A 27,986-nucleotide genomic window follows, 5' to 3' on the forward strand; every position below is an offset into this window, starting at 1 on the left:
TAACAAAATAAAAGTTTATTAGAATTAGGAACGCTTTTCTCTCCCTCTGTTTAGCCTTAACACGGAACAGTCCAGCAGTTACAATGAAGTCTAAGAACAGTTATTTCCACAGCATGAGGTGCTCTCTAGATGGAATTAGTTTTAGAAGATCACAAGTCTTCAGTCAGCCACAGCCCAGTCCGATTGTCTTCCAACCCTCCCAAGTGCTGGATAACAGGATCCTCTTGTACATGGAAAGGTTCTCCAAAGAGCACCGCTCTTGTCTCACAATAACTGATTCCTAATACAGCAGTTGTACTAAAAACATTTTGGGGTTAAATGGTTTTGAAAAATTAAGACTGTCTGATACATACACTACCAGAATACTTCTCACTCCCCCCCCCCCCCCCCCAAAAAAAAAAGCTGCAGTGAATTATGTGGAGCAGAAGAGGGTGGGTTACAAAATGCAGACTGTGCTCTGCTTCCCCATCTTTGCGGCTAGCGGCCCCATCATTCAATTAGCCCATGATAAACTCAACACCAATCATTATTTTCACATATTGCACCAACCAAAGCTTGAGAGTAGCATCTTCATTGCCAAGGATTTGCTTTTTTTAAGAAAAGAAGGGACTACCTGAAGGGTAGAAAAGGGGGGAGAGGGGTTCAGAATCAATGAGCAAGCCTTTACAAGAGCTTCTGCGTTAAGTCAACTCAGTCCAAAGCCCACTAAGATTTACAAAACTTTTTTCCCCTCCACAAAAGAAGTTATGTGTACAATCTTCATTGGTAGAAGATACAGCATGTTTATATACAGTTCATTTGGTGGTTTGGTTTTTTTTTCCTTTAACAAAAAGAGGGGGATGATGATGATGAGCAAGGTGTTTGAAAATAAGGAAAATGATGGGGAAGGGCTAAAAGCATGGACACATTCATCCAAATTACACCCACACAACATGACCACCAGTTCCATCAACCCAGTTCCAGGCCCAAAAAGGAAACAAAAATAAAAGGAGAGTGCTAAAAGAAAACTGGGGTGGGATTGGGGAACCTGACTGGGAGTTTTCAATCCATCTCGGGCAGCAATGTGCAAAAAGTACAGCAGAGGAAGAATACAGCAGAAAGGCTCAGGAGTGGTATTTGAGCGCTCATCTTAAAGGAGCATAATTCCCATCCTTTTGAAGGGGATGATTCTTCACCATGGATCACTTTACTGAAACACCTTCTCCTCGTAACAGGTATCTGCTTGGTGGGGGAGCTACAACCAAGGCAATAAGCCCTGCCACACAAAGGCTGCATGAGAACAGATGCAGAGATTAACCTCCAATTGTGCCATCAATATACAAAGCCAGGAGTTACTTCATTACTTCAAGAGTCTGTCCTCATCCAATAAAATCTGCTTCCCGAACACGTAACAAACTTTCGGCAACCCCCTTCAATTCCGTTTTTTCTTTGCCATGCTGCATAGAGGGACTGGTGTTCTTAAACCACAGTCCACAGAAATACTTGGATGCATATGGAACTAGCCAAACAGATTTTGGATCCTGGCTGCTCCCTCATCTTGAAAGAGTAATAAAAGCAGCCCTTTGGAAATGCAGCTTTAACACAGACATATGCTCCCTCTCCTCCTTTTTTACTGCTTTATCAGATCCTTTTTCTTCTTAACTTGAAAGTGTAAACACTGCAATGGTGGAAAAATAAAATACCACAAAGAGTTTCCAGGCAGAAGCAGATTTAATAAACTGCTCCCAACTGGTGCTTTGACAAAGCTTTTATTTTAAGAAGAGAGACTATAAATGACTATGCGTAGTTGAAACTCACTCACTCTTCCCACCCATGGGAGGAAAATGCCGTGACTTCAGAAACTGCAGACCCTTGCAAGTAGATGGGAGTGTTTGCTACATCAGGCACTTTTCTCAATTGCTAAGCCTCCAAAACAAACAGCTCCATCTTTGTTTTTGGTGGTACACAACTGACAAGACAAAGCAACAAGGAATGTTCCATTTGAGCACTTCAATCCACAGAGAGAATTCCTAACACTTTCCTAAGAAATGACTATGAGGCAGGAAGAGCAGAGTGGATACCGGGCATGCATGGAAACGGTTAGAAAGATGAGCAAGAGAGGATGGATATTCTGAGCAAAAAAGAGACAAAAGCAGCTGGAATCACTACATTTTCATTTCCAAATGTTAAACACACACCAAAGTAAACCAGTTTGCATCAGAAAAAGCTGGAAGTGCAAATGGGACGGTGTCCGTTGCCAGCAATGAACACACCCAAACCATGGAATCGTTGCAAAGGAGCTGCAGTAAGAGGAGGAAGAAACCAAAACACCTCTCAGCATCTTGAGAGGGAGGAGGGAAATGAAGAGAAAGAGTTGTTACAGCAGCACACACTGCCTTGCCCTCCCCGTCCCCAAATCCCAGGTAAAAAGCAAACTGAAAGAAAAATGCACAGCAAATAGACATCTTGAAGATTTTTAAAGAATAAATATTTTTTGTAATTAAACATTATGCAAACACGTGCCACGCTTGCTCTTTGTCCATGCATATGCGCTATTTACAATTTTGAAAAATACTGTGTTGTCCTCTTTGTTTTTTTTTAAAAGTCATATACAAAGGTTTTTTTTTCCTTGCTGTGTGCCCCTCCTCCCCCCTCCCACAAAAATTCTCTTTACAATTAGCCAAACAACATTCACCCATGAACTGGTGCATGTGTGAGGGGAGAGGGGAGGAAGGGAGGGAGGAAATCTCATACCAAAGTACATCAAAATGGCTGGTTGGACATGAAAAGCAGTGTCAAGAAACTGTTTTAAATTTCATCTGTAATACGCATAGGAGAAAGTAGGAGGGGAAAAAAAGTCAGCTTGGAGAATGAAGCTACGTTACAAGTTAAAGTTGGAGGGTTGATTTTTTTTTCTTAGTGCATCTGTCACACTTACTGGCCACCTAGAATACTGTTGTACAATGGTTTATCTACCTTTTTTATTACAATATAATTTACTTAAATTTTTTTTCCATTAACAAAAACAGAATTCCGGTACTACAGACCAGCGGTGTAATAGGCGTAGTGCCCCTTTTTTTGTGTGTGTTTTGCTTTAATTGCATGAGCACTCTAGATGGTAAAAGGTATTCAGAGTTCGTTTTATGCAGGCCAGTTTCAGTCCTCAATATACTCCCACAGGTCCTTCTCATAGCCTTCATGCACGTGCTGCAACAAAACCCTCCGCCGACTCTCACAGTATCTGCAAAAGGTGAAGGATATACAAGAACAGTTAAGAGCGCAAGAACAGGCCATTTCATGCACACAAGAGTCCAAGGTAATGGGAGAAAGCTACTGGGTGGAAACAAAGGAAGATTCAACAATGCTTGATATCTACCTTTGTCAAGTTCAGAATGGAAACAAATGGGGGTGCAAGGCTCCTCATCAGGACAATTTCACAGTTGGGGTACATGGTGGATGAGGGAATTGTGGGAGCTGTAGTCCAAAAAAGCAGCTTTTCCAAGCTGTGTTCAACAGTGTCCTCACCCCCAAGCAAACCAACTAAGCTCTTATCTGTGAAAATGCTGCATTTCACCCATTAATTCTTCCTGCCTATTAAACCCCAAGGAGATCAACTCAAATCATCCCTAGCAGCTATAAAGTTAACTTTTGGGACTTCTGATATCAAGGATAGAACATGACACACCACTATCCTTTGTGGCACATTCTTCTTCACTTGTAAGGCAAGATCTGCAAATGCACTATAATGGCTGAAAAGGAAAAAAAAGGTGACAAAAGGTCCTGCACGCAACCGACACTCAGTTTCTTCCTGCTGCTGCTCAATAAGCCAGTGTTATGTTCCACTAGCAAAGGCTATTCCTTGTGCTAAGACTGAGGCGCACACTAGAGTGTAACAGTTCAAATCCAGGAACCCCCATGAACACAGTCTGCCTTAACTGACAAGGTTAATCTGATATTCCTACGGACTAGGACTTGCTGCTAACCCCAGCATCTTGATCCAACAATGGCAGCTGATGAGAAAATCTGTCTGGAGGCCAACAGCAAGTTAGCCAGAAAGATACCACAGATTACTCTGAGAGCAGTGGTCTTTGCCTCCCTTCTCACCCACATCCGTCTCCTATCAGCTAGCCCACAATATAACTTAATTCCTTTCAGACAATCAGTTCTGAAAGAGGAGCGTACCTGTACTTATCTTGCACTTTCTGCTTTATGTCTTGCAGTGAATCCTGGGATATATCTCTTTCCAGATACCCAGAAAGGACCTCGGTAGCGTTTTCCAAATCTGCTTGATTATTCTAGAAACGGGAAAAAAAAACATAACACTTTTTGAAAACCTAGACAGCAGTTTGAATCAAGGAACATTGTGGGAATAATGCTAAGGCTAGGAGCAAGAAGAAAAACTGAAACATGTTTCATGACTGTTTCTCTACAGAGTTCAGCACTAGATAGCTTTCACTGAAGACTCCTTGGAACATCATCACTGTTGTTAGACAGTGGACCCTTGTTATACCCTGGGGTTTGGTTCCAAGACCCCCCCATGTATAACAAAATCCGTGGATGCTCAAATCCCGTTGAATACAATGACATAGCAAAATGGTGTCCCTTATAAAAAATGGAAAATCAAGGTTTGATATTTGAAGTGTATACTATTTTGGAACATTTTCAAACCATTTTTAAAACCAAGACAAGCCAGTGTGGCATAGTGGTTTGAGTATTCGACTATGACTCTGGACACCAGGATTCAATGCCTGGCTCAGCCATGAAACCCACTGGGTGACCTTGAATAAGTCATACTCTCTCAGCCTCTGAGAGAGGCAAAAGCAAACACCCTCTGAACAAATCTTGTCAAGAAAACCTCATGATAGGTCTGCCTTAGGGTCGCTGTTAAATCAGAAACAGCTTGAAGGCACACAACAATACATTTATTAATAGGCAGATTTCAGTGGAAATTTATTTATTTAACTTATAACTCACAACTTCCAAATTAATAAATTGATTTTTTTCTGGGATATTGATAAAGCAACAGAATGCAAAAATTACATATAATATAAACATGTTGTTATTGTTATGTAACCCCCAAGTCATTTCTGACTTATGGTGACCATAAGGCGAATCTATCACAGGGTTTTCTTGGCAAAGTTTATTCAGAGAGGGGTTTTTGCCATTGCCTTCTACTGAGAGCATGTGACTTGCCCAAGGTCACCTAATACATTTCATGGCTGAGCTGGGCATCAAACCCTGGCCTGCAGAGTCCTAGTCCAACATTCAAACCACTGCACTATGCTGGCTATAAAAACATACAAAACTATAATCATGGCAGGAATACAAAGGTAACACAAACTAAAATGGGAAAAGTCCACGTCAGAAAGACAGTCACATTCAAAACTGTACAAAGATCAAACTGTTCAAAGATTAAAATGCTATAATTAGCCACTCTTATTTATTTATAGCATTACGTTATCACTTCTCAGCCTGACTGGGCCCCCATAGCAACTTACAACAGATAGAAACATTTAAAAAACTAAAACAACTTTAAACCATTTAAAAATCACACAGTTAAAACTGAGAGCACCCATCCTGGTTTTAGGGGCTTAAGGCTGTGAGAAATAATACAGTCTCTGTTGCTCACCAGAAGCTCAAAAGGGAGGAAACCAGCCTAAATTCCCTTGGGAGTGTTGGAGAATAGCTACAGAAAAAGCTCTTAAGAACCTACAATGTCCAACATTGTTGACTGACACCAGTAGCAGAGCAATGAGTACAACAAGGAGGCCTCTCTGGAGAAGAGAAATTCAAAGCAGATGAACCACCTCTGGAATCTCTCTCTCTCTGCCTTTCCAGGCAACACTCAGATCCTTCAAAGTGGCTGACAGCCAGAGCAGGAAAGCAAAGGCCTTAGTGACATGCCTCATTTGCACCTCTTTCTTCCTAGCAGGGGTTATTTGATCTCATGACTTGAGTTTCTCCAGCTACTGAAGATCATGACTTCCATATACTCCTCAGGCTTTTTCATCAAGCAAAATTGTTAAAAATCATGTAGGAGAAAAGAAAAGGAAATTATGGCTTCTCTTGTGATCCAAGTTGCCTCCGTCTTTTGTAAGATAACACATTTTAGCCTTTAAATATATTATTTTACACCTGGCTCTATCTGGTTGGCCATGAGGTTCCAGTAAAAAAAAAGAAAGCAAATAAGATCTCAAAAGCCTGAAGTTCTGACATCGCTATCTCCCAAATGTATGATATTACAGGAACACCTCACTTAACCAAGTCTCTGACAAAACAAAGTCTGTGTATGTTTGCCTAGCCCCCACTTTTCCTTCTTGTCCTCTGGAAATTTATTTTAATGGCATCAGCATTGGGAAGATGGCAAAGGAGAACTGGAGAAAGGCATATCTGGGGAGCCAGGTTGCAGTAGTGCCTCTGCATTAAACAATACAATAAAGCTTGAGTTGGGAAAGAATGGGGTTTTACACTAGCTGATATGACTGTAGCTGTCTGCCTATAAAAGAAATATAAAGAGCAGCTGACTACAGAATCCCTTGTTGAGCATGCATAAAAAGCAAACAGACAAGAAAAACAGGGAAAGTATCTTCCTTATCAACATATTAATGTAGCACTGGTCTATAAGTTTGGTCACCAAAATGGAAGACTGGGGAAAGAAAAACTATCCCTGGATGTATTTTGGAAGAAGCCTTCAAAGAGGTCTCTAAAAGGTTCAAATTCTTTTTGTTCACTTATGGAAAACTTACCTGCCCTGCTTCTTTCATTTCACATGTGTACATTTTTAGTCTTGAATAAAACCTGTGCTGAAACATGCGGAATTTCTCTATTTTGTGGTGCAGAAAGCGATCCCTATTCTTTCTATATTATTTCTGTTACAAAAGTAATGCCCAGGAACACAGCAGTGTTTGAAACTGTAATTTCATGTCAGGCCTCTAGAGGATGCCAGCTGTCTTCATGCATATTTGTTGGGAATAAAGCAAGGAAGTAACATGTCTGCTTTTTAAAGATGCAGAGGTTATTAATGGGACAGGCAGAAATCTTCAGCAAAAGGCAAAAGATTTATGTATTCTGAAGAGAAATCAGAGTATAGGACATGTGGACATAATAAGCACAAGCCAAGCAACAGAAAGGCTGTAGACAAAAAGTGGTAAACTTTAATAATATAGTACATTACATATTAAATACAAGACGTTGGTGTTCATTTGCAAAATAACATATACGAGTGGTCTGGCATAGAAAGAATGGCACAGTTCGGAAGTTACTGCAAAAGAGGCTTTAAAAACAAATTTCCTGGAAACATTAAACTGGTATCCATGAAGTGTACCCAAATGTTTTTTGTTTTCTTTTGTGTTGTGTTGTTTTGGAGGAACTGTAGAACCTGGGGGCTTAGTTCAATCTTCTCCAGATGATCCCAGCCCCTCCCTTTCCAATGACACCAGGGTTTGGTGGTTCCCCTAGATTTTATACGGGTTTCCCTCCCAATTCAAAAAAGATTAATTAACTCTAAGGCTTACTTTACTGGTAGTAAGAGCTTTCAGTTAAACCAGGGTGTCGTGAAAATTCAGCAACCTAAAATCCTTTTTTGTAGCCCATGACGCACCGCAACAGCCCTTTCCCAAAAATGAGGGCTTATTTATTAAAGATGAAAATGCTTCCAAACCACAAGAAATGTAGCATTTTGCTCTTACTAAAACCAAAACCCCGGGAGGAAAAAGCTATTGAGTATGCCAATGTGGTCCATGGATGGGTTCAGGGGAAGGTCCCCACACACTTGGCACATGCCTACTCTGAACTGAATGATCCTGGTATTTTAGGCCCCATATTTTTTTTTTCCTTTGGCTCTCCCCACCGCTGGAAACAAACCCTGAAGAACTTCTCTGAAAATGCATTTGGCCCTCAGGATGAAAGAAGTTGTTCACTTTTGGTTTAAAACTTTTCCTTATTGCCTCTTCACCCAACCACTACCGTTCATTCAACAGGATGCCCCAAATAGATGGAAAAAGAGACACAAATGCACATGTGCTGCTTTTCAAGAAACCTGACAACTTCTCCTTACCTCAAAGATAATGGACTGATTATTCTTTTTGAGGTAGAAGGCAAAGACGTATGTGTACATGAGTGTGGCACGACACTGGCAGAGGACATCAACTGCTTTCTTCAGAAACTGGACCTCAATCCACGACATGTTGTGCTGCTGCATCTCCTCCATTTTCTGCTTGACCTGAGCATAGAGTTTGTGCTCAAAGCGCAGGCTCTGCATATGATTCATGTAACGGTTGCAGTAGAAGAGGTACCTCTGCAGGGCTGCTCTGGATCTCTGTGTTAATTCCCATTAGGGAAAAAGAAAAATCAATAGTTAAAACAGAGTAATAACAGATGGCCTGCGTTGTCTCAAAATATTCCTGCACAGAGGAATGAAAAGTTATTCTGTCTGCTCTGAGCCCAACCCTTTAGAACTATAGAGTCAACGTGTGGTTTGAAATGCAGAACTGGGACCTAGGGAGAATCCATGTTCAAAAGCCATGAAACTCATTGGGTGACTGTAGCCTGGCCTGCCTGCTTCTCAACTTACTACGCAGGGTTTTTGTGAAGATAAAGTGTGGAGGCAGAGCCATCATGTATCAATTTTAGTCATGGCAACCCTATTTTCTTGTTCAGAGAAATTTATTCAAAGGGGATTTGCCCTTGCCTTCCTCTAAGTTAGTGGTCCCCAAACTGTGCTCTTTAAGAGATTTTGGACTTCAGCTCCCAGAATCCCAGACTATTGGCCAACACGGCTGACACCTCTGGGATCTGAAGTCCAAAATCTCTTAAAGGGCACAGTTTGGGGACCCCTGCTCTAAGGCTTGAAGTCATTTCTGAGTCATGGCAACCCTATTTTCTTGTTCAGAGAGAATTGTTCAGAGGGGGTTTGCCCTTGCCTTCCTCTAAGGCTGAGAGATAGTGATTTGCCAAAGGCTACTCAGTGGGTTTCCTTGGCTAAGCAGGGATTTGAACCCTCATCTTCCAGAGTCACAGTCCAATACTCAAACCACTATGCCATGCTGGCTCAAAGTCCAAATAGAGATGTAATAACAGATTTGTTTAAATTTTAAAAAGGAGTCAATGTTTAAAAGAGCCAAAGACAGCAAGTGGGTGTCCTCTGCAAGCTTCAAAACAATGCTGAGAATCTCCTGTTGCAATGGTACTGTGAGGATCTTAGGATACCCTGTAACAATTTGCTGCAATTCCACACTTGTCACCTTTGTATAGTAAACTATGTAAACTCCAGCTAAACATTTTTATTTTCAGTATAAAACAATCTGCATGGCATCAGTGGGCAGACATAACAGTTGTCACACAATATGGTTAAAGGAAACTGCCCACATGGAGTTGATATCCACATGCCTAGACCCAGAAGCAGCAGAACCATTCCAACTGCCATTAGTACCAACTTATGGACTTATTCCCCTCTCCCACTGCCATTCCCCTTTCCTTTTGTGTCCTGCCTTATTTAGACGGTAAATCTGAGGGCAGGAAACTGTCAACAATTTGTAAGCCACTATGAGTCTTTATGGCTGAAGAGTTGGGTATAAATATTCTAAATAAACAAACAAACATGGATAACTCTTTTTTGAGATAAGCAGTGGTTTAAAAAAGCCTTGGATGGTTTGACACTACTTAAAGGAAACTCTAGACTAATGCTTATGTTCAAGTTCCACAGTTTTACAAGTTGCCCAGAATTTCAACAAGAGGAAGCAAAGAAGCCTACTCTGTCTCTAGGACCAAAGCCTAACAGTTTTGTGAAATTTGGCCTAGAAGATAGTAGTCCTCAAAGTTCACTAGCTCAAAGAATGCAAAAGAAGAAGAGACAGACTAAAGTCTCTTAAGGAAGCATATTATCTCAGCCAGCAAGAGTTATGGACTCACCTCTTGGGCATCTCTTGCTGCCTTTGCATCATCCTCATTGTAGCGGTTACAGTTGTACCTGAAAAGATAATTTTGTCAACATGTAGATTTCTAGAGTTACCATGCTCTATTTTTTTTTCCATCTGAAACATCACTCTTTCAATGGTGTGTAACTGGAAACATAAAAATCTCTAATACATATGACAGCCTGTAGGGCAGTGATGGTGAACCTATGGCACACATGCCGGAGGTGGCACTCAGAGCCCTTTCTGTGGGCACATGTGCCATCGCCCCAGCACAGAGTTTGCCAGAGTTCGTTACTAGAAAGCCAGAGGGACACAGCGCTTTGCATTAATAAATGGGTTTTGGGTTGCAGTTTGGGCACTCAGCCTCTACAAGGTTCACCATCACTGCTGTAGGGCATAGATCTGACCAGATCACTGGTCACTGTAGAACAGACCAGATCTTCTGCTCCTAAAAAAAAAATAAGACACAGAGAGATATTTGCTCCTTTCAGTTTTTCTGCTCTACAGAAAGCTCAAAAAGGATACTTTTAAACATACCAGGCAGACCCATGTGGCTCCCAAGGGCCGAGACACACCCAGCAAAACTCTGCTTTGCAATTCTGATTCCGACAGACCATGTGATTGCAGCCTCCATCCTTTTCTATGGTCACGTGGCATTTAGGGCATTCCTGAGAAGGGCATGAAGAGTGGTAAGAAGGAATGGTAACAGGTAATTGTCTGAGGTGGGGTGTGTGTGTAGATAGTTCATACATTTGAAGCACTAACTCTTCTAGATACACATCCCAGTCAATTGGCTTCCTATTACTGCTTCAGAAGTCGAGGGGAAAAGCAGCCATATCGTTTCATTGTGGGGCACCTGCTTTGCACACAAAATGTCACAAGGATCTACAGGTAAGGGAAGAAAAGGATTCTGTCTGAAATCCCAGAGAAGTACCACAAGTCAATGTAGACTAGGGATAAAGAACCTTTGTAACCAGATGTTTTGAATTTCAGTTGTCTGAAAACCTAGCCATTTAATGTTAAATGACTATGCGAGTTGTAATCCAAAACACCCAAATAGCCAAAGGTTCCTCATCCCTGATATAGTCAATACTAAGCTAGATGGACTGTTTAGCATAGCCTAGTAAAAGGCAATTTCCTGTGTCCTTACACTCAGGAAAACACCATGTCTGAAAGTACTAGCTCTAAACTGTATTTCCATGTTTGTCAGTTCAATGTCTTTCTTCTATTTAGGCTGTAAGCCTCACATTAGCACTAGACAGAAGTAGGGTCTCTCTCTGTAAGTATGCATCATTATTTACTTGGAGGAACTGTGCTTCCCTATTCACCAGGGAAACTGTGAGATTTGTCAGAGAGATTCTCTGGAAAAGAAAAGCAGCTCTCATAGTGTAAATCTGGCTATGGTTTCTGAGAAAAATTGAAATCATCAAACCTTTGTGTTTGCTGCAATCCAATTAGAAGTTTCACTGTCGTCATCACACTTCTTAATCCACTTTTTTAACCACTGTTAGGAGAGAGAGGGAGAGCAGAATTGTTCCAAAACTGTTATAAAAAGCTCTTGAAGTCATTAGTTGGCATCAAATGAAAAAGGCTACCTGCAAACCTAAATATACACATTACACATAGCTCACAGGCTTTGATATCTAGCCTGAAAGATTTGTTACACAAGTTGCCCTTGTTTTAAGACTCTTTAAATGACAATAATCAAATAGGGCATTGATTTACTGTATCATCACTAAAACAGGGAGTATATATTGTTTTGATCCCTTACACACAATTAGGTGAGAAAGCTGATAGTACTGACCTTGCACTTAACAGGATCGTGCCAGTTTTCACCACAGTTAAAGCTGTAAATAAAAAAGGTTACACATCACAATTTAGAGTTAAGCAGCATGGGAACTTTGAGGTTTCTCTACTGCATGCCTACATTACTGAATTCCATCAAGCAGCCTATAAGCAATGTACTGTGTCTGACAGTCCTCACATTTGCAATCCCAGGCATGCAACAAAAAGAAAACAGAAAACAAAAAGGGATGAAAAAGGAACAGGTTTTTCAGTCCCTGAGCATGCCATGTTCAACGTGCTGAGAATACAGTAACTCTGTGGGCCTGTTTGTTCAAAAGTAATACCAATGAAGGCTATTTAAAGAGGACCTACAAGTATAATTATTGCATTTTAGCTTAAGGAGTTCAGAACAACCAACAGGTGAAATGCTTTGCTTACCAAAACTGACGGCCACATTTACAGCGAACAGGCTTAGCATCAGGATACTGAACTTTAACAACATGGTGGCAATCTGGAGCAGGACACCATTTTAACAGTCGATTGCACTGAAGAGATAAAAAGGGAGCAGGTCTTGACAATTAGGACAGCCAAAACAAAGGCTACAGTCCTATACACACTTACATGTAATTAAGTCTCACTATACAATGTCACTTATTTCTGAGGCAATATGTATAGGAGCAACCTGAAAGATACTGATGCAGGATAGCCCTTTCCTACCCATTAGTTTTGTGTTACCCAAGGTGCCATTTCATCAAGGTCATCACTCCCACTTTGATATAAGAAGATTATTGCCCTTACTCCTACCAACACTCAAACTCCAGCAAGTCCAAAACCAACTTCACACAAACAATTATGGAGTTTAAAAAAAAGGTTATCTAAGGTGTCTGCCTAAACAGAAGGTACTATAGTTTTACTTAAGTCTCCCATCACAGACTACAAATAATGCAAACTAAAACTAATAAATGGATTATCCAAGCTGTTATAATCTTCCTACAATGATATTATTTTTACTTATTTAAGCATGGCCAACTGTATGCCTCTAAATGTTTTTAACTACAAGTCCCATAATCCCTCACTATTGGTTATGCTAGCTAATGCTGATAGAGGTTCTAGGAGCCCTGGTAACGCAGTGGTTAAATGCCTGTACTGCAGCCATTTACTCAAAACCACAAGGTTGCGAGTTCAAGACCAGCAAAAGGGCCCAAGCTCGACTCAGGCTTGCATCCTTCCGAGGTCGCTAAAATGAGTACCCAGACTGTTGGGGGCAAATTAGCTTACTTGCTAATTAGCTTACTTGCTGTTCACCGCTATGATCTTTGGAATAGCGGTATATAAATGAAACAAATTATTATTATTATTAGATAAGAAATTAACCACAGAAAGCCACAGCTGCCCAGTCCTGCTTACACCAAGACAAAGTCTGAATTTCCAATAAACAATAAGGAAGGTGGCAAGTGGCAAAGACATTTTAGAAGTCACTCATCTTACATGTTAAGTGAGGGTTTTTTGGTGAGGGGAGGGCTTGTCCACTTGTTTTCTGCTCAGAATTCAGCCAGTGAGCCCTGGTGGTTTTGTGGCTGAGCATCATGTTCATTAAGATTTGGCACTAGACAAGGTACATTCACAAAGGCCACAAAGAAAGCTACATAGGGCCTGGTGTGATTTCTGGATCTCTCTTCTGATTAAGCAGCACTAGTATTTCACAAATGGGATTCAAATTGTTTATGACAACTGAGAGCTCAGTTAACATGGCTGTCTATGCACTTCTGGGATATGGAAACAGCAATGTTTTAGTGAATGTTGTTAGGTATCACCTGATGGCAGCTCATAACCAACTGTGGCAAGTTTTGATGAAGAAACAAAAAATGCTAGTGCCTAGCAGGGACTGACTATGAATCAAGTGCTTAAAATTCTTCTTACAAGATCAATAACATACTGCTAAAACAATTACTTTCTTTAATCACCTGAACATTTGTCATTAAATCATTAAATTAGAGAGCAAACTTGTACACTGGTTTGCTATTTTAAGAGACATCCCATCTTAAAATGTTTTATCTGAAGCAGCACTCCAAAAGCCAAGGTAACTAAACTGAGACTGTCACACTTTGGACATATCATGAGAACAGATGACTCACTAGAAAAGATAATAATGCTTTGTAAGATAGACAGCAGTAGGAAAAGAGAAAAAACATATTACAGATGGGTGCACTCAATCAAGGAAGCCACATCCCTGAATCTACAAGACTTGAATAAAACTCAATTCAATCCACTGAATCAACAGAATTTACCCATATTTTGACACACTATTTCACAACTGATTCAGGGTGTACTCGGAGGGACTATAGAATTCAAGCCCAAGTCTTCAACTGAACCTTTGCCAAAACAAATACACAGTCTGTCCTCCCCATATGCGGGGGATCCATTCTGGACACCACCACCCCACGAATGGGGAAAAGAGCATATGCTCAAGCCCCATAGAAAATAATGGGGTGCGTGCTTGTGGCGGCACACAAGGCGTCCAGCACAAGTACGCACCCCATTATTTCTGCTGGGGCTTACCTTCCATATCAGATCAAAGCTGTGGCAGGCAAGCCGACTATAAGAAGGGCTGACTGTAGTTGACAAATTTCCCTCTCTCAAAATTTGCCCAAATTTAATTACCCACATTTCAATGCCTGCAGCAAAACACAGGCAAATAACGACAACACCTCAAAACCACAGTCAGTCTCTTCTGCATACAATTTTAAACTGAATACTCACCTCTACAAAACTATTAGTTATTAAATGCTGGTACTTTAATTTAACTTTTGAATCTGTGATCAGGCGCCTATGAAAAAAGAAGAGAGAGAGAGAAAGAAACATTTACTAAAATCACTCATTTTGGGACACTCAGGAACTCAACACTTGGAGAGTTTTTATTTTACAGATCATACAATCAGTGCAACTAGATATCCAACTGGGTTCAATGACAGCATTTAAAAGCTTTTGGAGGTTCAATAGCCACAGCCTGACTAGACCAATCTGATGAATTTAAAATGGGTCATGGATTTGTGACCTCCAGGTATGCTAGCAGCATCTTGGACACTCAGGACAACATCACACTACACTGTTATAGTGTTATTATTCCACTTACAAAACAGCAAAATGGGTGTATCGATAGTCATCAATGGAACTATGTTTTTCTCTGTACAATTTGCTCATTAATGAGCAAATCTGAATGCAGCTGGACATTTGGCACTTTCCTTTCAGTTTTTGAAAGCAGTTCAAAATAATTTCACCACTGTAAAAATTAAGATTATATTATAGGCTGAGATGCTAGTTTAAGCAGCAGTAAACCCAAGTATAAATTTTTCATCAGATGATTTCAGACTTTCATAATATCAGTTGAACATCTATGGTTTGCAGAATGTTTAACATAGGTTATATCTACTCAAGATTTACAGAATTCCCCTTCTGGCATGTAGTTAAAAAAGCTATTGATAACAGGCCAAAGCACTTATTTAAGCAATACTAACACCAAGAAATGAAGAATTCAACATTTTATTTCTGGAAAGAATTATGCAATGTAGTTGACTAATACATGTAATACGCAAGGATGCTGAGATCATGAACTTGGTTTATGTGGTGACCTAATTGTTCTTCAGAAATATCTTCCTCTAAGACTGTGAAAGTAGCTATTGGAAAAAAAAACTTCAATGATCATTCTGTAACTTTGTAAAAAAAACTCAATACATTAATAACAAAATAAAAATCCTCTGGTGTTTGAGATAGTTCACAAAACTATGTCACTACTTGTCATCCCTCCATCCACTATCCTTCCCCAACAATCGCTTCCTCCCAGAGGGATACAGGCCTACAGCAGCAATGCATATGCTCTGGGGCACTGCCCCATCCAGACATCAAAGGGTATTAGCCCATTAAAGTACAGATGGGAAAGGACGCTCTCAGAGACACTGTGTCCTTTCTGTTCAAGAAGTGGGACAAATAAGTATGCAAACCACACAATAATGCAGACTTTTTGTTTGTTTAAAGCATGACTCAGTGTTCATGTTTCTATGGCTCATAAATGTTACCACTCCTTTAAGACAGAGGAACCAGATGCATTTCCTCTAGACTATTCAGTATTCTTTATATCAATATACTGCCTTAAAAGATCTAAGATTATGACACCTTGTAGCTTCCATTCCTGCTACTTTTTGTTAGCTGCAAGCACAGATCTGAATGTGGGGGCAATGGAAGAGTACTGTTTGGTTGATACTGCAGAAACAGCCGGGGGGGGGGGGGGGGGACTCATTGTTCATGAGACATCCATAGATACAAATGGCCTTGGATCAGCACAAGAGTTGAATCATCATCTCTGTACACAACAACTTTAAACCAGCCAAAGGTTGTATGACTGTTTTAGGGTTTCACAGAATCATAGAGTTGGAAGAAACCAAACACCTTGCCTTGCAGGAACTCACAATCAAAATATCCCTGACAGATAGCCATCCAACCAGTTTGAAGACCTCCAACGAAGGAGACTCCACCAACTCTCCAAAGGAGTGTGTTCCACTGTCAAACAGCACTTACTGTCAGGAAGTTCCTCCTAATGTTGAGGTGGAATCTCTTTCCCTGGAGCTTGCATTCATTGTTCTGGGTCCTGTTCTCTGGAGCAGCAGAAAACAAGCTTGCTCCATCCTCAGTGTGACATCCCTTCAAATATTTAAACAGGGCTACCATATCACCTCTTAACCTTCTCTTCTCCAGGCTAAACATCCCCAGCTCCCTAAGGCATTCCTCACAGGGCATGGTTTCAAGACCCTTCACCATTTAGTCACCCTCTTTTGGACATGCTCCAGCTTATCAATATCCTTTTTGAATTGTGGTGCCCAGAACTGGACACAATATTCCAAGTAGGGCCTGACCAAAGCAGAATAGAGTGGCACTATTACTTCCCTTGATCTAGACACTATGCTTCTATTGATGCAGCCTAAAACTGCATTGGCCTTTTAGCTGTCTCATCACACTGTTGACTCATGTTCAACTTGTGGTCTACTTGGACTCCTAGATCTCTTTCACATATAGTCTCATTCAGTCAGGTATTCTCCATCCTATAGCTATGTGTTTTGTTTTTCTGCCCTAAGTGCAGTACCTTAAATTTTCCCTGTTGAATATCATTTTGTCAGCTTTGGCCCAGCTTTCTAGTCTATTCAGGTCACTTTGAATTTTGAGCCAGTCCTCTGAGGTGTTAGCTACTCCTCCTAATTTGGTGTCATCTGCAAATTTGATAAGCATGCCCCTAATTTTGTCATCAAAGTCATTGATAAAGATGTTGAATAGCACTGGGCCCAGAACCCTGTGGCAGGCCACTGGTCACTTCTCTCCAGGATGATATGGAGCCATTGTTGAGCACCCTTTGTGTTCGGCCGGACAACCAATTACAAATCCATGTAACAGTTGCCTTGTCTAGCCCACTGTTTGCAAGAATGTCATGGAACCTTGTCAAAGGCCTTACTAAAATCAAAATATACTATATCCACAGCATTCCCTTCATCTACCAAGCTGGTAATTTTATAATGAGAGAGAGAGATCAGATTTGTCTGGCATGACCTGTTTCTCTGAAACCAGTATTGACTTTTTGTGATTGTGGCATTGCCTTCTAGATGTTCACAGACTCTCTGTTTAATGATCTGCTTTAGAATCTTTTCTGGTATTGATGTCAGACTAGCTGGATGATAATTGTTAGGATCCTCCTTTTCCCCTTTTCTGAAGATGGGGACGTTTGCCCTTCTCCAGTCTGCTGGGACTGTTCTCCAGGAGTTCTCAAAGATTATTGCCATTGGCTCTAATATTAAATTTGCCAGTTCTTTTAATATTCTTGGATGTAGTTCATCAGGTCCTGGAGACTTATATTCATTTAGATTAACCAGGTATTCATGTGCTATCTTTTTGCTTATTCTGTGCTGAATTTCCTATTCATTATCCTCAGGTTGAGTACCCTTTGCCTTCCTTTTCTGAGAACACTGAGGCAAAGAAGGTGTTGAGTAATTCTGCCTTTTCTCTGTCTCCTGTAAGCATTTTGCCATCTTCTCCATGCTGTGGACCTACCATTTCCTTTTCCTTCTTTTTGCTGTGGACAAATCCAAAAAAAGGTCCCTTTATTTTACTTAACTTCTCTAAGCAAGCCTGAGTTCATTCTGCATTTTAGCTTTTCTGACTTTACCCCTACACACGCTAGCTATTTGATTGACTTCCTTTTTGGTGATTTCTCCCATTTTCTATTTCTTATACATGTTCCGTTTAAAACTTAGCTCAGTTGAAAGTTCCTTAGTCATCCATCCTGGTTTCTTGGGACACCTCCCATATTTCTTCCTCACTGGAACTGTTTTAAATTGTGCCTTCCGTCATCTGTCCTGAACCACCAGAATCGGATCATAGAACTCTCTTCTCTTTTAGTATTCCTGACCACGGAATCAACCCCAATATTTCTCTACGATTACTGAAATCAGTTGTCTTAAAGTCTAGAATGCGTGTCAGACTATGCCTGGTTTCTCCTCCTGGTTTAATGGAGGAAGGGAGGTAGATCTGAAAACACATATCAACTGTAATACTTACATAACTGTATTGTCATCAACCAAGATATCACAGCCATGAGCAGGGCATGAAATTGTCTGGTGAAGGTGAAAAAGATGGGGTGGGAGACAGAGAAAAACATCAGTTATATGGGGTTTTTTTTATTAGTTTGGTCACTGTTTGATTAATTTGGTCACTGGTGAAGAATCTCTAAGAAATATGTACACTGAACAGCCATTTCTGCCACACAGGACAGTTGTAGCACCTTGGCAAAGCAAGAGTTTAAAACTGAAAGTCTAACCCAGGGATGGAAAATCTGCAACGCATGACTTAATTTCAAAAGCGCTTTGCAACTGATTAGTTCAGATCGCTATATGGGTGGTGGGCAGGAGAGGGCACAGTATGAGGATAGGGCAAAAGCAGAGAGAAAGCAAGTTTTATTAATCTATTACAGGCACACTTCTCCCAGAAAGTTATCCAACAGGTAAAATTGCTTCCTATTCCTCAGAAAACACATTATTCATTATCTACACTATCAGCTGAAGGGGAAAAATAGCTTTCTAGATCATGACTACAAAACCCATGGCAACATAAAACTCTAACAGTGGATACATTGATTTAGGTTAACCAAAGTCCAAATATTTGTAGTTGCCAGGACTCTCCCTGTTGCCTGGAAAGAGGAGAGAAAGACAACTAGTCCTTCTCCCAGCATCAGAATTGAAGAAAAGAGATAGAACTTGTTTTAGCTCTTTTCTTTTAAGATATTACTTAGTTTCTCAAAGAACAGGGCAAAACTGAACCAACAAGTTCCCCTATCCTGGCAGCAAGCTGAAATGGGCACTGATGCTCATCATTTTGGTACTGTGGACCACAAATCCAAGGCTTACTCCCACCTTTAGGGCCAGGGAAGGGGAGTTGAAATGGAATTGTCCTGCATGGCAGATGGAATGACTCAACCCCAGGTGTGAGTTGGCAGGAAGCCTAGAGCTCAAAACACAGGGGTGAAATGCTTGCAGCAAGTGCTGACCCACCCTTAAACCATTCTTTCTCCAACATAAAACATATAAATCATCACAACATAAAAGTGTTTTACCTGTCCCATGCCTTCCTCCATTATTTTGGTAGTTAAATATTCACTCCAGCACTGCATACAAAACTTATGTCCACACTCCAAGCCAGTGAAATACTACAAAGAAATGGAGTGAGAGAAAATGTTATATGTACTTCTTATACTACCGTGGAATTTATTTTTGTGATCTTCAGTTAATACATGAGCAATCTTCTCAAATAACAGCTTCTTCGCTTTTAACCATCAGTGATTCAGCACTTTTCTTGCATCTTTTCTAGCATCCATAGATCTAGGCATATTTATTCCCTTCTTCTTGTATCTTCTCCCATATTTAGTTTCTTCCATGAATCTAAGTTCAAAGTGCACAGAATGTAGATCTCAGTTTCACTTCCATGACATGAAATTCACAGTTTGGAATTATAGGAGGAAGAGAACTAGGATATACCATCAGATTCCCAAACCACAAGTTATCGTAAAACAAAATGCCAAAATAGTTCCAAGTCACCTTCTTTAGTATAAGAGATGGAAAAGGTAGAAAGCTATGGTCATGAGAGAAAAGTGACAGAATGACATGGCCATGAGAGATGGTGGGAAGGAAAGCAACATGGCACTAGCTAGAGAAACAAATGCATGAATTTGACTTTTGGAGAATTGTAACCTGGGATACTTGTTTCTCCTCTGCCTATGTTCCTCACCTACTTGTCTACATTACTTAAAAGATCCTCACAGCTTAATCTCTATCCATAAAGTCTAAGGGTGGGAAGAGCAGATTTTCGGCCATTCACTACACCTTCATTATGTGCCTTGCTTCTCCCCCTGCCACTACAGCAGCCCTACATTGGCCTGTTAATTTTCCATCACTGCCTGCAATTACCCCAAAATACTCTCTCTCTCTCTGTGTGTGTGTGTCTTCAAGTCACCTGTAGTAACCTGGTACTAACCAGGGTTGAACCTGCTTAGTTTTCAAAATCAGGCAGGATCTGCTGCCTTACGTTACGGTCTACAAATAGAAGCACGTCCTCCCAGAGCAAGAGAAGCTAACTGTGGTCCTCCAGCTGATGTTGGACTGCAACTCCCGACAAGGCTCTTCACTGGCTATGCTGGCCAGGGCTGATGGGAGATGCAACCCAGTAACATCTGAAAAGCTACATCCTGCCAAACCCTGTCCTAGAAGGATCTTAGTTTGATCCAGGAAGACCACAGTTAAGTTCTTATGGTTAGCCTCAAACAACTCAGGAGGAGGTAATATTTCTGCACTCTAGCATCAGCATTCTGCCAACTTTTCTCTATTTCACAAGCAATGTGTTGAGCGCAAAGTGTCATTCATACAGCTATGTCATCTTTTCTGAGCAGTTCTACTTGTGTGTCTCTAGCCTCTGTGTACATAGCATTACTCAGAGGTTTTGGAGCAATGGAGGCTTGGTCACAAAACAGTAAGCAGAGACAGAGGAGAGGGAAATGAAACTAGGAAATGTTTAATGAGGGGGAAAAACAGAGCATCAATAATGTCTATTTATAGGTTTTCCGCCGCTTCAACAGAAAAATACAAGTTTGGGTGTATATTTCTACTTGCTCAGTTGCCATAAAGCTTCTCCCCTAGTTTTTCTGAGATTTTATCCATATGTGATATTTTACAGTATCAGTTTAAAAAGTGCCAGTGATTGTACACTGTGTCCAGTGGCCTTAAGCACCTTTAAGCACAATGACTTCAGTGGAAAGAGATTTAACTATATTTTTTCACTCTCTTGCTAAAATTAATGGGGGAATGGCTACAACTCTATCCATACGTAACAGAAAGTAAGTCCTACAGAACTCAGTGGTGCTTATGCCTAATTAGACTGCTCTCAGATAACTCTTCTGAGTGGCCAACTTTTCTCAGATCATTACAAAAACCAACTGAATATTTAAGCCAACATTTTCAGACTTACTACAAATTATACAGGGAAAAAAGAAGTACAACAGGACATCCTTCCTCAACCTGGTACATCTTAGAGATGAACTGCAATTCTCATCATTCCCAGGCAGCATGAGAGTTGATAATGCAATGTAAGTGAAAAATCAGAAGCTTCTAACAAAAACTGGCCACCATTTATTCACTATATAATAGCTTTTATACAATAACGTCTTAGTGGTCTTATCACATGCTTATTGTCTTGGTGCAAATTTGTAAAAAGTATTATTATATTTTATTATTTTATTTTTTACATCCCGCCTTTCTCCCAATATAGGGAGGGACTCAAGTAGTCTTCTAGTGATTTTTAGTACACATACCTTTGTGACTATACAATCATTAGAAGTTGGATTAAGAAAGCTGCAATCCAAATTTTCACTATAGGCAGATAGGAAAGAAAATCTGTTTATGGCTTATATCATTTCATGTTATAGTTGGGGGTTCAAGAGTTTGAACAGTGGTCCATAAAAGGGGCGGAGGTGTTCTGGGAGTTTGATGAGTATATCACAGATTTCACCTTAAGGCTGCATGCAGCCTATGGCCCACAATTCCCACCCCATTTTATAATTACTTGTACAAAGAAAACATAACATCAGAGAAAACATCATTGCTCCTCTGATTTTTTGACAAAGAAGAACCAAGCACTTTCTTTTGATTCAAAAAGGTGCATATAAAAACTGCTAGCCCTATAATCACCAATTCTCCTCCATACCAACTCACACACTGACTACATTTTTATGTCCAAAGTCAACACAGTGATCTCACTGGAATGATAAACACTTGATTAACAGTTCAGAAGGCACTCACCGAGTTAGGATAGTTTAGATAGCAGATCTGGCAAGGCATATCCTGCGCAGATGACCTTGTGTTCATTTGACGTGTTCGAGATTTTTTACTAGGATTAATTACATGACATTCTGCAAAGAGCTTCTCCAGGTTGCCATCAAAGTACCTGTTATTTTTTTTTGAAAACAGGAAAAGAAAGCAAATATATTAAATGGAAGAAAATTAACCTGCTCTTCTTTGAGAATAGTTAGGGACTGGAAAAGCACTTGCAAGTACGAAATAGCTCTGCAATCCCTACTGAAATAAGAAGAGCCTTCATTGTGTCTCAACATGTACCATCAGAAGTGATTTGCTCTGGCCCCTAAAAAGCTGTGAAGCTGAAACAATGCACAAAACCCAGTACAAAGGAGATCTGGAAGCAGGGAAACAACAGTACTCCTGGCCCATATCATACAGAACAATAAGCAAGAATTCTTGAAAATTCAAGTTTAATAACAAGCTAACATACAATGTCAGTTTAACTCCCTCCTAGATCCTCTTCTTGACAGAAATGTCTAAACTAGGAAATCACAGTAAGAAAGACCTCAGCATTATGTATGTATAGGAATTCCTGGCTTGCTATCCTAACTAGGAACATACTTGTTTGCTCCTGGTATACGACTGCTGGCTTGTCTGAGAATGAGAAGAGACTCAATTTGGATGTAGCATTAACCTTTTTCATTCCAACTGGCTTCATGACCATCGGCAGAAAGTAAATGGGTTCCCTGATTCACCACATGTTTAATAAAATACTAGAATTCTTTATGATTCTGACTTAGGGTCACATGCAAACACATCCCATTGCGTACAAGATGTCAGTGCAGGTCAGCTACTTTCTTCCTGCATCACTGGGACAGTTCCATTAACATCCTTCCCTTCGATTCTTGCTGTGTGTGTATCTAATGCAAGAAAATTTTCTTTATCATTATCACCTGATTTAATTTAGCAATAGAAGATAATTTTTTAAAAAACCTGAACAATTGAAAACCCAGAAAACCGCTTCCCATGTTCAAAATTCAACAACAGCATGCAAGTGTGAGGTGGTTTTGCATAAACAGCTATCCTGGGATGCATCCACACTGCAGAAATAATCTGGTGTGACAACTCTTTAATTGCCATGGCTCAATGCTATGGAATCCTGGGAATTGTAGTTTGTTATGGCACCAAGTGGTGTCAAACCAGATTATTTCTGCAGTGCAGATGCAGCCGTGGTGTACCCCACAACCTCCCCATCCCATTTAGCAGAGGCTGGGTGAGAATATCACACGGAGCTGGGAAAATCCACCATTAACTTGCCCCTCCCTGTTCCCCCATTACTTAGGGATGCTTGACTTGGTGATGGACACACAGGGTGAGCTACAAGAATCTAGAAACGCTTCTCCAAACTCACATCTTTCATGAGAACTATACTGCCGTACATCAATTCTTTCAACCCACTTTTCTCTTCTTACTTCATGTTTCCATACATTCATTTACAAGTTTAAAAAATTAAAAGTAATTTTTATATTTTAGAGATAACAATAACAGATGCAGGAAGTTCATTGTATCCCAGTGGATCTTGCTCAGCTGAACCTCAAATATAATAATAATAATAATAATAAATTTTATTTATATCCCGCCCTTCCATGGATATGATCAGGGCGGCGTACAAAATATAAAAGCAATAACAGTACAACGTTAAAATCCAATAATCAGTTAAAAACATTACTACAAAACAGGAACAGGAGAACAATAAAATGGAGAATCACATGGCAGGGGCTAAAAAAAAAAAAAAAAAAAAAGTGGAGAAATTCAATCATCAATCCAGGGTCGAGAAGGAAAAAAGAGGAAAGGGGGCAGGAAAATGAATGAACAACTTAAGGTGGGAAGGCCAAACGAAATAGGTATGTTTTTAACTGTTTTTTGAAAACAGCTAATGAGGCGGCGGAGCGAAGCTCTACAGGGAGCTTATTCCAGAGGGGAGGGGCAGCGGTAGTAAAAGCCCTCTGTGAGGTCCGAACGTGATTGGGCCTAGGGACCTCCAACAGATTGGTCCCGGAAGTTCTGAGTGTGCGAGGCGGATTATATGGGGAGAGGCGGTCCTCCAAGTACCCTGGGCCCAGGCCATTTAGGGCTTTATAGGTCAAAACCAACACCTTGTATTGAGCTCGGAAGCGAATAGGCAGCCAGTGAAGATCTTTTAGAATGGGTGTTACATGGTCTGACCTGGAACTGCCAGCGACCAATCTGGCTGCCATATTCTGCACCAATTGCAGCTTCCGGGTTTGGTACAAGGGTTGCCCCATGTAGAGCGCATTGCAGAAATCCAAGCGAGAGGTTACCAAAGCATGTACAACAGTTTCTAGGTCCTTTCGGTCCAGGTAGGGACGCAGCTGGCGTATCAGCCGAAGCTGATAACAGGCACTCCTGACCGTCGCGTCCACCTGAGAAGTCAGCTGGAGCGACGAGTCAAGGAGCACTCCCAAGCTGCGCACCGAGTCCTTCAGGGGGAGCGTGACCCCGTTCAGGACCGGGCGACAGATCTCACCACCAGGAACCGGGGAACCTATCACCAGTACTTCCGTTTTCCCTGGATTCACGCTGAGTTTGTTTTCCCTCATCCAGCCCATTACCGACGCCAAGCAGGCATCTAGAGGAGAGATGCCATCCTTAGTTACTGCATCAGTCGGAGACATAGAGAAAATTATCTGGGTGTCATCAGCGTACTGATAACACCGCGCCCCATGTCTCCGGATGATCTCTCCCAGCAGCTTCATGTAAATGTTGAATAGCATAGGGGACAAAATCGCTCCCTGAGGGACACCAGATGTCAGGGCCCTCCTATCGGAGCGACAGTCCCCCAGCTCCACCATCTGGGATCTGCCCAAGAGGTAGGAACGGAACCACTGCAAAGCAGTGCCCCCAATTCCCAACTCCCTCAGGCGACCCAGAAGGATACCGTGGTCAATGGTATCGAAGGCCGCTGAGATGTCCAAAAGTACTAACAGGGACACGCTCCCCCTGTCCATACCCAGACGGAGATCATCAACTAAGGCGACCATGGCAGTCTCAACTCCATAGCCTGCCCGGAAGCCGGTTTGAAATGGGTCCAGAAAATCGGTGTCATCCAAGATCGACTGAAGCTGGAAGGCGACTGCTCTCTCGATCACCTTCCCCAAAAAAGGTAGCAGCGAGATGGGCCTATAATTATTATGAAGCAGGGGGTCTAAGGAGGGCTTCTTTAGCAGGGGTTTAACCACTGCTAATTTTAATTTGGATGGAAACTGACCCTCACTTAGAGATGTATTAATTATGTGGTGCAACATTAGCCGCACCACATCTCCCCCCTGAGCTGTCAACCATGAGGGACAGGGATCAAGAGAGCAGGTCGTCCTCCTAACACTTCGGAGGATCTTGTCCACTTCATCGGTACTAACAAACTCAAAGTGATCCAGTATAACAGGGAGCACGGACGCTTCGGACACAGGCGTCGAGATCAGCCCTTACCCGAGAGATTTTATCCGCAAAGAAGTTGTTAAAATCGTCACAGCAGGCTTTAGATGGCTCTAAAATAGGGCTCAGGGTGGGAGGGAGCTGAGTTAGCTCCCTCACAACCCTGAACAGCTCTGCCGGACGCGACTCTGCGGACGCAATACGCAATACGTGCAGCAATATAATCATTTAAGCCCAACTCTGAAATAGCCATAAGAGTTACAAAAGTAACTGTTTTGACCTGGAATATTTTGATTACTTACAGCTACTTCAGTTTTACATTTTTTGTTGGCCAAATTCCAGTGGTCAAAAAAATCTAAACCAAAGAAAAAAGAAACAAAAGGGAAAAAACTGTGTCTGACATTTCCTGACCCATAATTGGCTACAGTAATATTCAAGTTTAAATCCAGATAGATTAGCAATATGAAGACCCAGAAGTAAGGCAGCCTCCCCCACACACACACTAAGAACTGGAAACTTCAGAGAATGTAAGAAAACTCCTAATGAAAAGCTTTCTTTTGGAATCCATAAAATGCAGAGAGTGAAGAAACTCTTCTAGAACATGGCCACATAGCCCAAAAAACCCACAAAAAACTATGGATGCCGGCCATGAAAGGTTTCGACTTCACAATGAGTGAACTGCTGCTATACACAAAAAAACATGGGAAGTTAGGGGTTGATAATTCCTGTATATACCATATACCTATACAGTATAAAACTCAAAATTCAACTAGTGGATTCTGCATCAAGTGGTGCATCTTCATGAGAGGAGCATCCACAAAGCCATCACTGCTTGTGTATTACTGTTTGCTTTCTCCTGGTAACCTCTGTTATAGTTTGATGGAAACAGTCAGTGAAAAAGCACATGTCCTGCATTTTGCTGCCTGCAAGTAATTTGCCATATTATGTGCAAAATATTACTGAAGAGTTTAGTGTGTTCAGTGTTGAGTTGTTATATCCACTGCTATAATGCCCTTGTGACTCAATGACTAAAGGCACCAGATCCCATCTGATCTTGGAAGCTAAGCAGGGTCAGCTGTGGTTAGTACTTGGGAAACAGGCAATGACGACTATGCTGTAGGCTATATTTCAAAGGAAAGAACTAGTAAAACTACCTTTGGGTATTCCTTGCCTAGGAAAATCCTATGAAATTCATGGAGTCGCCGTAAGTTGACAGGCGACTTGAACGCATGAGTGCATACACACACACACACACACACACACACACACACACTTTATTATAAAATCTGTGGGTTTTGTTTTCATTTCTGCCCACTTCTCAGATTAAAAAAAACATTATTTGTATCCTAGGGCAGACCTATTTCTTTCTCTTACTTATGCACTAATATGTTTATATTTCAGAAATATGTCAAACAGTACAAACGTCCATGTTATGCCATGAAGCATTTTATGTTGCTATATCAGTAAAATAAGCTTAGGTTCAATATAAAAATTAGAGTGGCTTATATTTTATTTCCCTCCACATCTATGGGCTTTTCCTGAGTAAAAAGATCCCCCCCCTTTTTTTTTTTTTTTTTTGAGGCTTCAAAATATCTAAGAACTTTACATTTCTGGGCAATATAAAACTATCTAATTCAGCCCAGGTGATAGAGCTACTGAGTATCAATCAACAATACTTCAACCAAAAATATAACAAATATGCTGTTCATACACAGAAAAGCCAGTACTGTACTGGGATAACCAATATCCACATATAGAAGACACACAAGCTTAAGAGCAGAAAGTGTGGAAGACATCCAGAGGCATATTCATGTCTGCATACACAGGATAAAATCCTGGGGAGAAACACACACAATTGAAGTACGTAAACCCTGCACAAAAATCTCTTGGGAACAGTAGGTGTCCCACAAACCCACCCCTTGACTTTTCAATGCATGCCCCCAATCTTAACCTAGCATGGTTTCCAGCCAATCGTCTGATTTCCCTTATCATGTCTGTGAACCTTGAGTGGAGCATATATGTGCCTAAAATGCCCTGGGCAGCACTTTCCTCGTTTACGGAAGCTTGTCAAAAATCTGAGAATTATTTGTACCACTGGAATACAAAATCCCATAGGTTACCAAGAATACTTGACAGTCAGTGTATTTTGCTTACCTTTCCATCAGCTTTTCTTTATCCCAATTGAAATGACTAAGGAGTATCCTGGTGATAGTTGCTGGATTCTGGGGAAAAAAGGGTGGACATTATTGTAGAAGAGGTATCGAGCAGCAGCAAATATAAGCATTTATATGACGAAGCTGAAGCTTCTTTTCCCATCCTTCTGCTAAACAGCTCACAGTTGTATACATAATTTTACCTGGGCTCCACCACCATTATATCCTCCCAACAACCCTGTAAAAACACTTCCCACTATTTTGGTAAAGAATTAGTATGAACTAAGAGGGAGGAAAGAACTCAGCAGCCACTAAAAGTGTAA

At 40.9% G+C, this 27,986-nt stretch overlaps 1 protein-coding gene across 2 annotated transcripts; it reads right to left on the minus strand.

Annotated features, from left to right (window-relative positions):
- On the minus strand, nt 1-27,732 carry ARIH1 (ariadne RBR E3 ubiquitin protein ligase 1). Of its 2 annotated transcripts, none has more exons than XM_042474301.1 (13): nt 27,665-27,732; nt 22,061-22,205; nt 19,327-19,419; nt 18,276-18,331; nt 14,439-14,505; nt 12,117-12,223; nt 11,698-11,740; nt 11,326-11,397; nt 10,431-10,561; nt 9,889-9,946; nt 8,036-8,296; nt 4,162-4,274; nt 1-3,220 (listed from the first exon to the last, which is right to left on the minus strand). In XM_042474301.1, exons 1-13 carry the CDS (start codon nt 27,670-27,672, stop codon nt 3,136-3,138), a joined length of 1,239 nt encoding a protein of 412 aa, XP_042330235.1. In that variant the 5' UTR covers nt 27,673-27,732; the 3' UTR covers nt 1-3,135. The 2 variants fall into 2 exon arrangements, with proteins under 2 accessions (XP_042330235.1, XP_042330234.1); XM_042474300.1 differs by having other exon boundaries at nt 8,036-8,308.
- Nucleotides 27,733-27,986: the final 254 nt, after the last annotated feature.

This window comes from Sceloporus undulatus, chromosome 6 (assembly GCF_019175285.1).
Source record: "Sceloporus undulatus isolate JIND9_A2432 ecotype Alabama chromosome 6, SceUnd_v1.1, whole genome shotgun sequence".
Taxonomy (NCBI): domain Eukaryota; kingdom Metazoa; phylum Chordata; class Lepidosauria; order Squamata; family Phrynosomatidae; genus Sceloporus; species Sceloporus undulatus.

Excerpts from the sequence above, each read along its gene's own strand:
- ARIH1 (XM_042474300.1), bottom strand. Across the intron at positions 12,224-14,438 it reads TAACTAATAGTTTTGTAGAG|TGCAATCGACTGTTAAAATG; the intron begins GTGAGTATTCAG and ends TTATCTCTTCAG. Across the intron at positions 11,741-12,116 it reads AAATGTGGCCGTCAGTTTTG|CTTTAACTGTGGTGAAAACT; the intron begins GTAAGCAAAGCA and ends TTTTATTTACAG.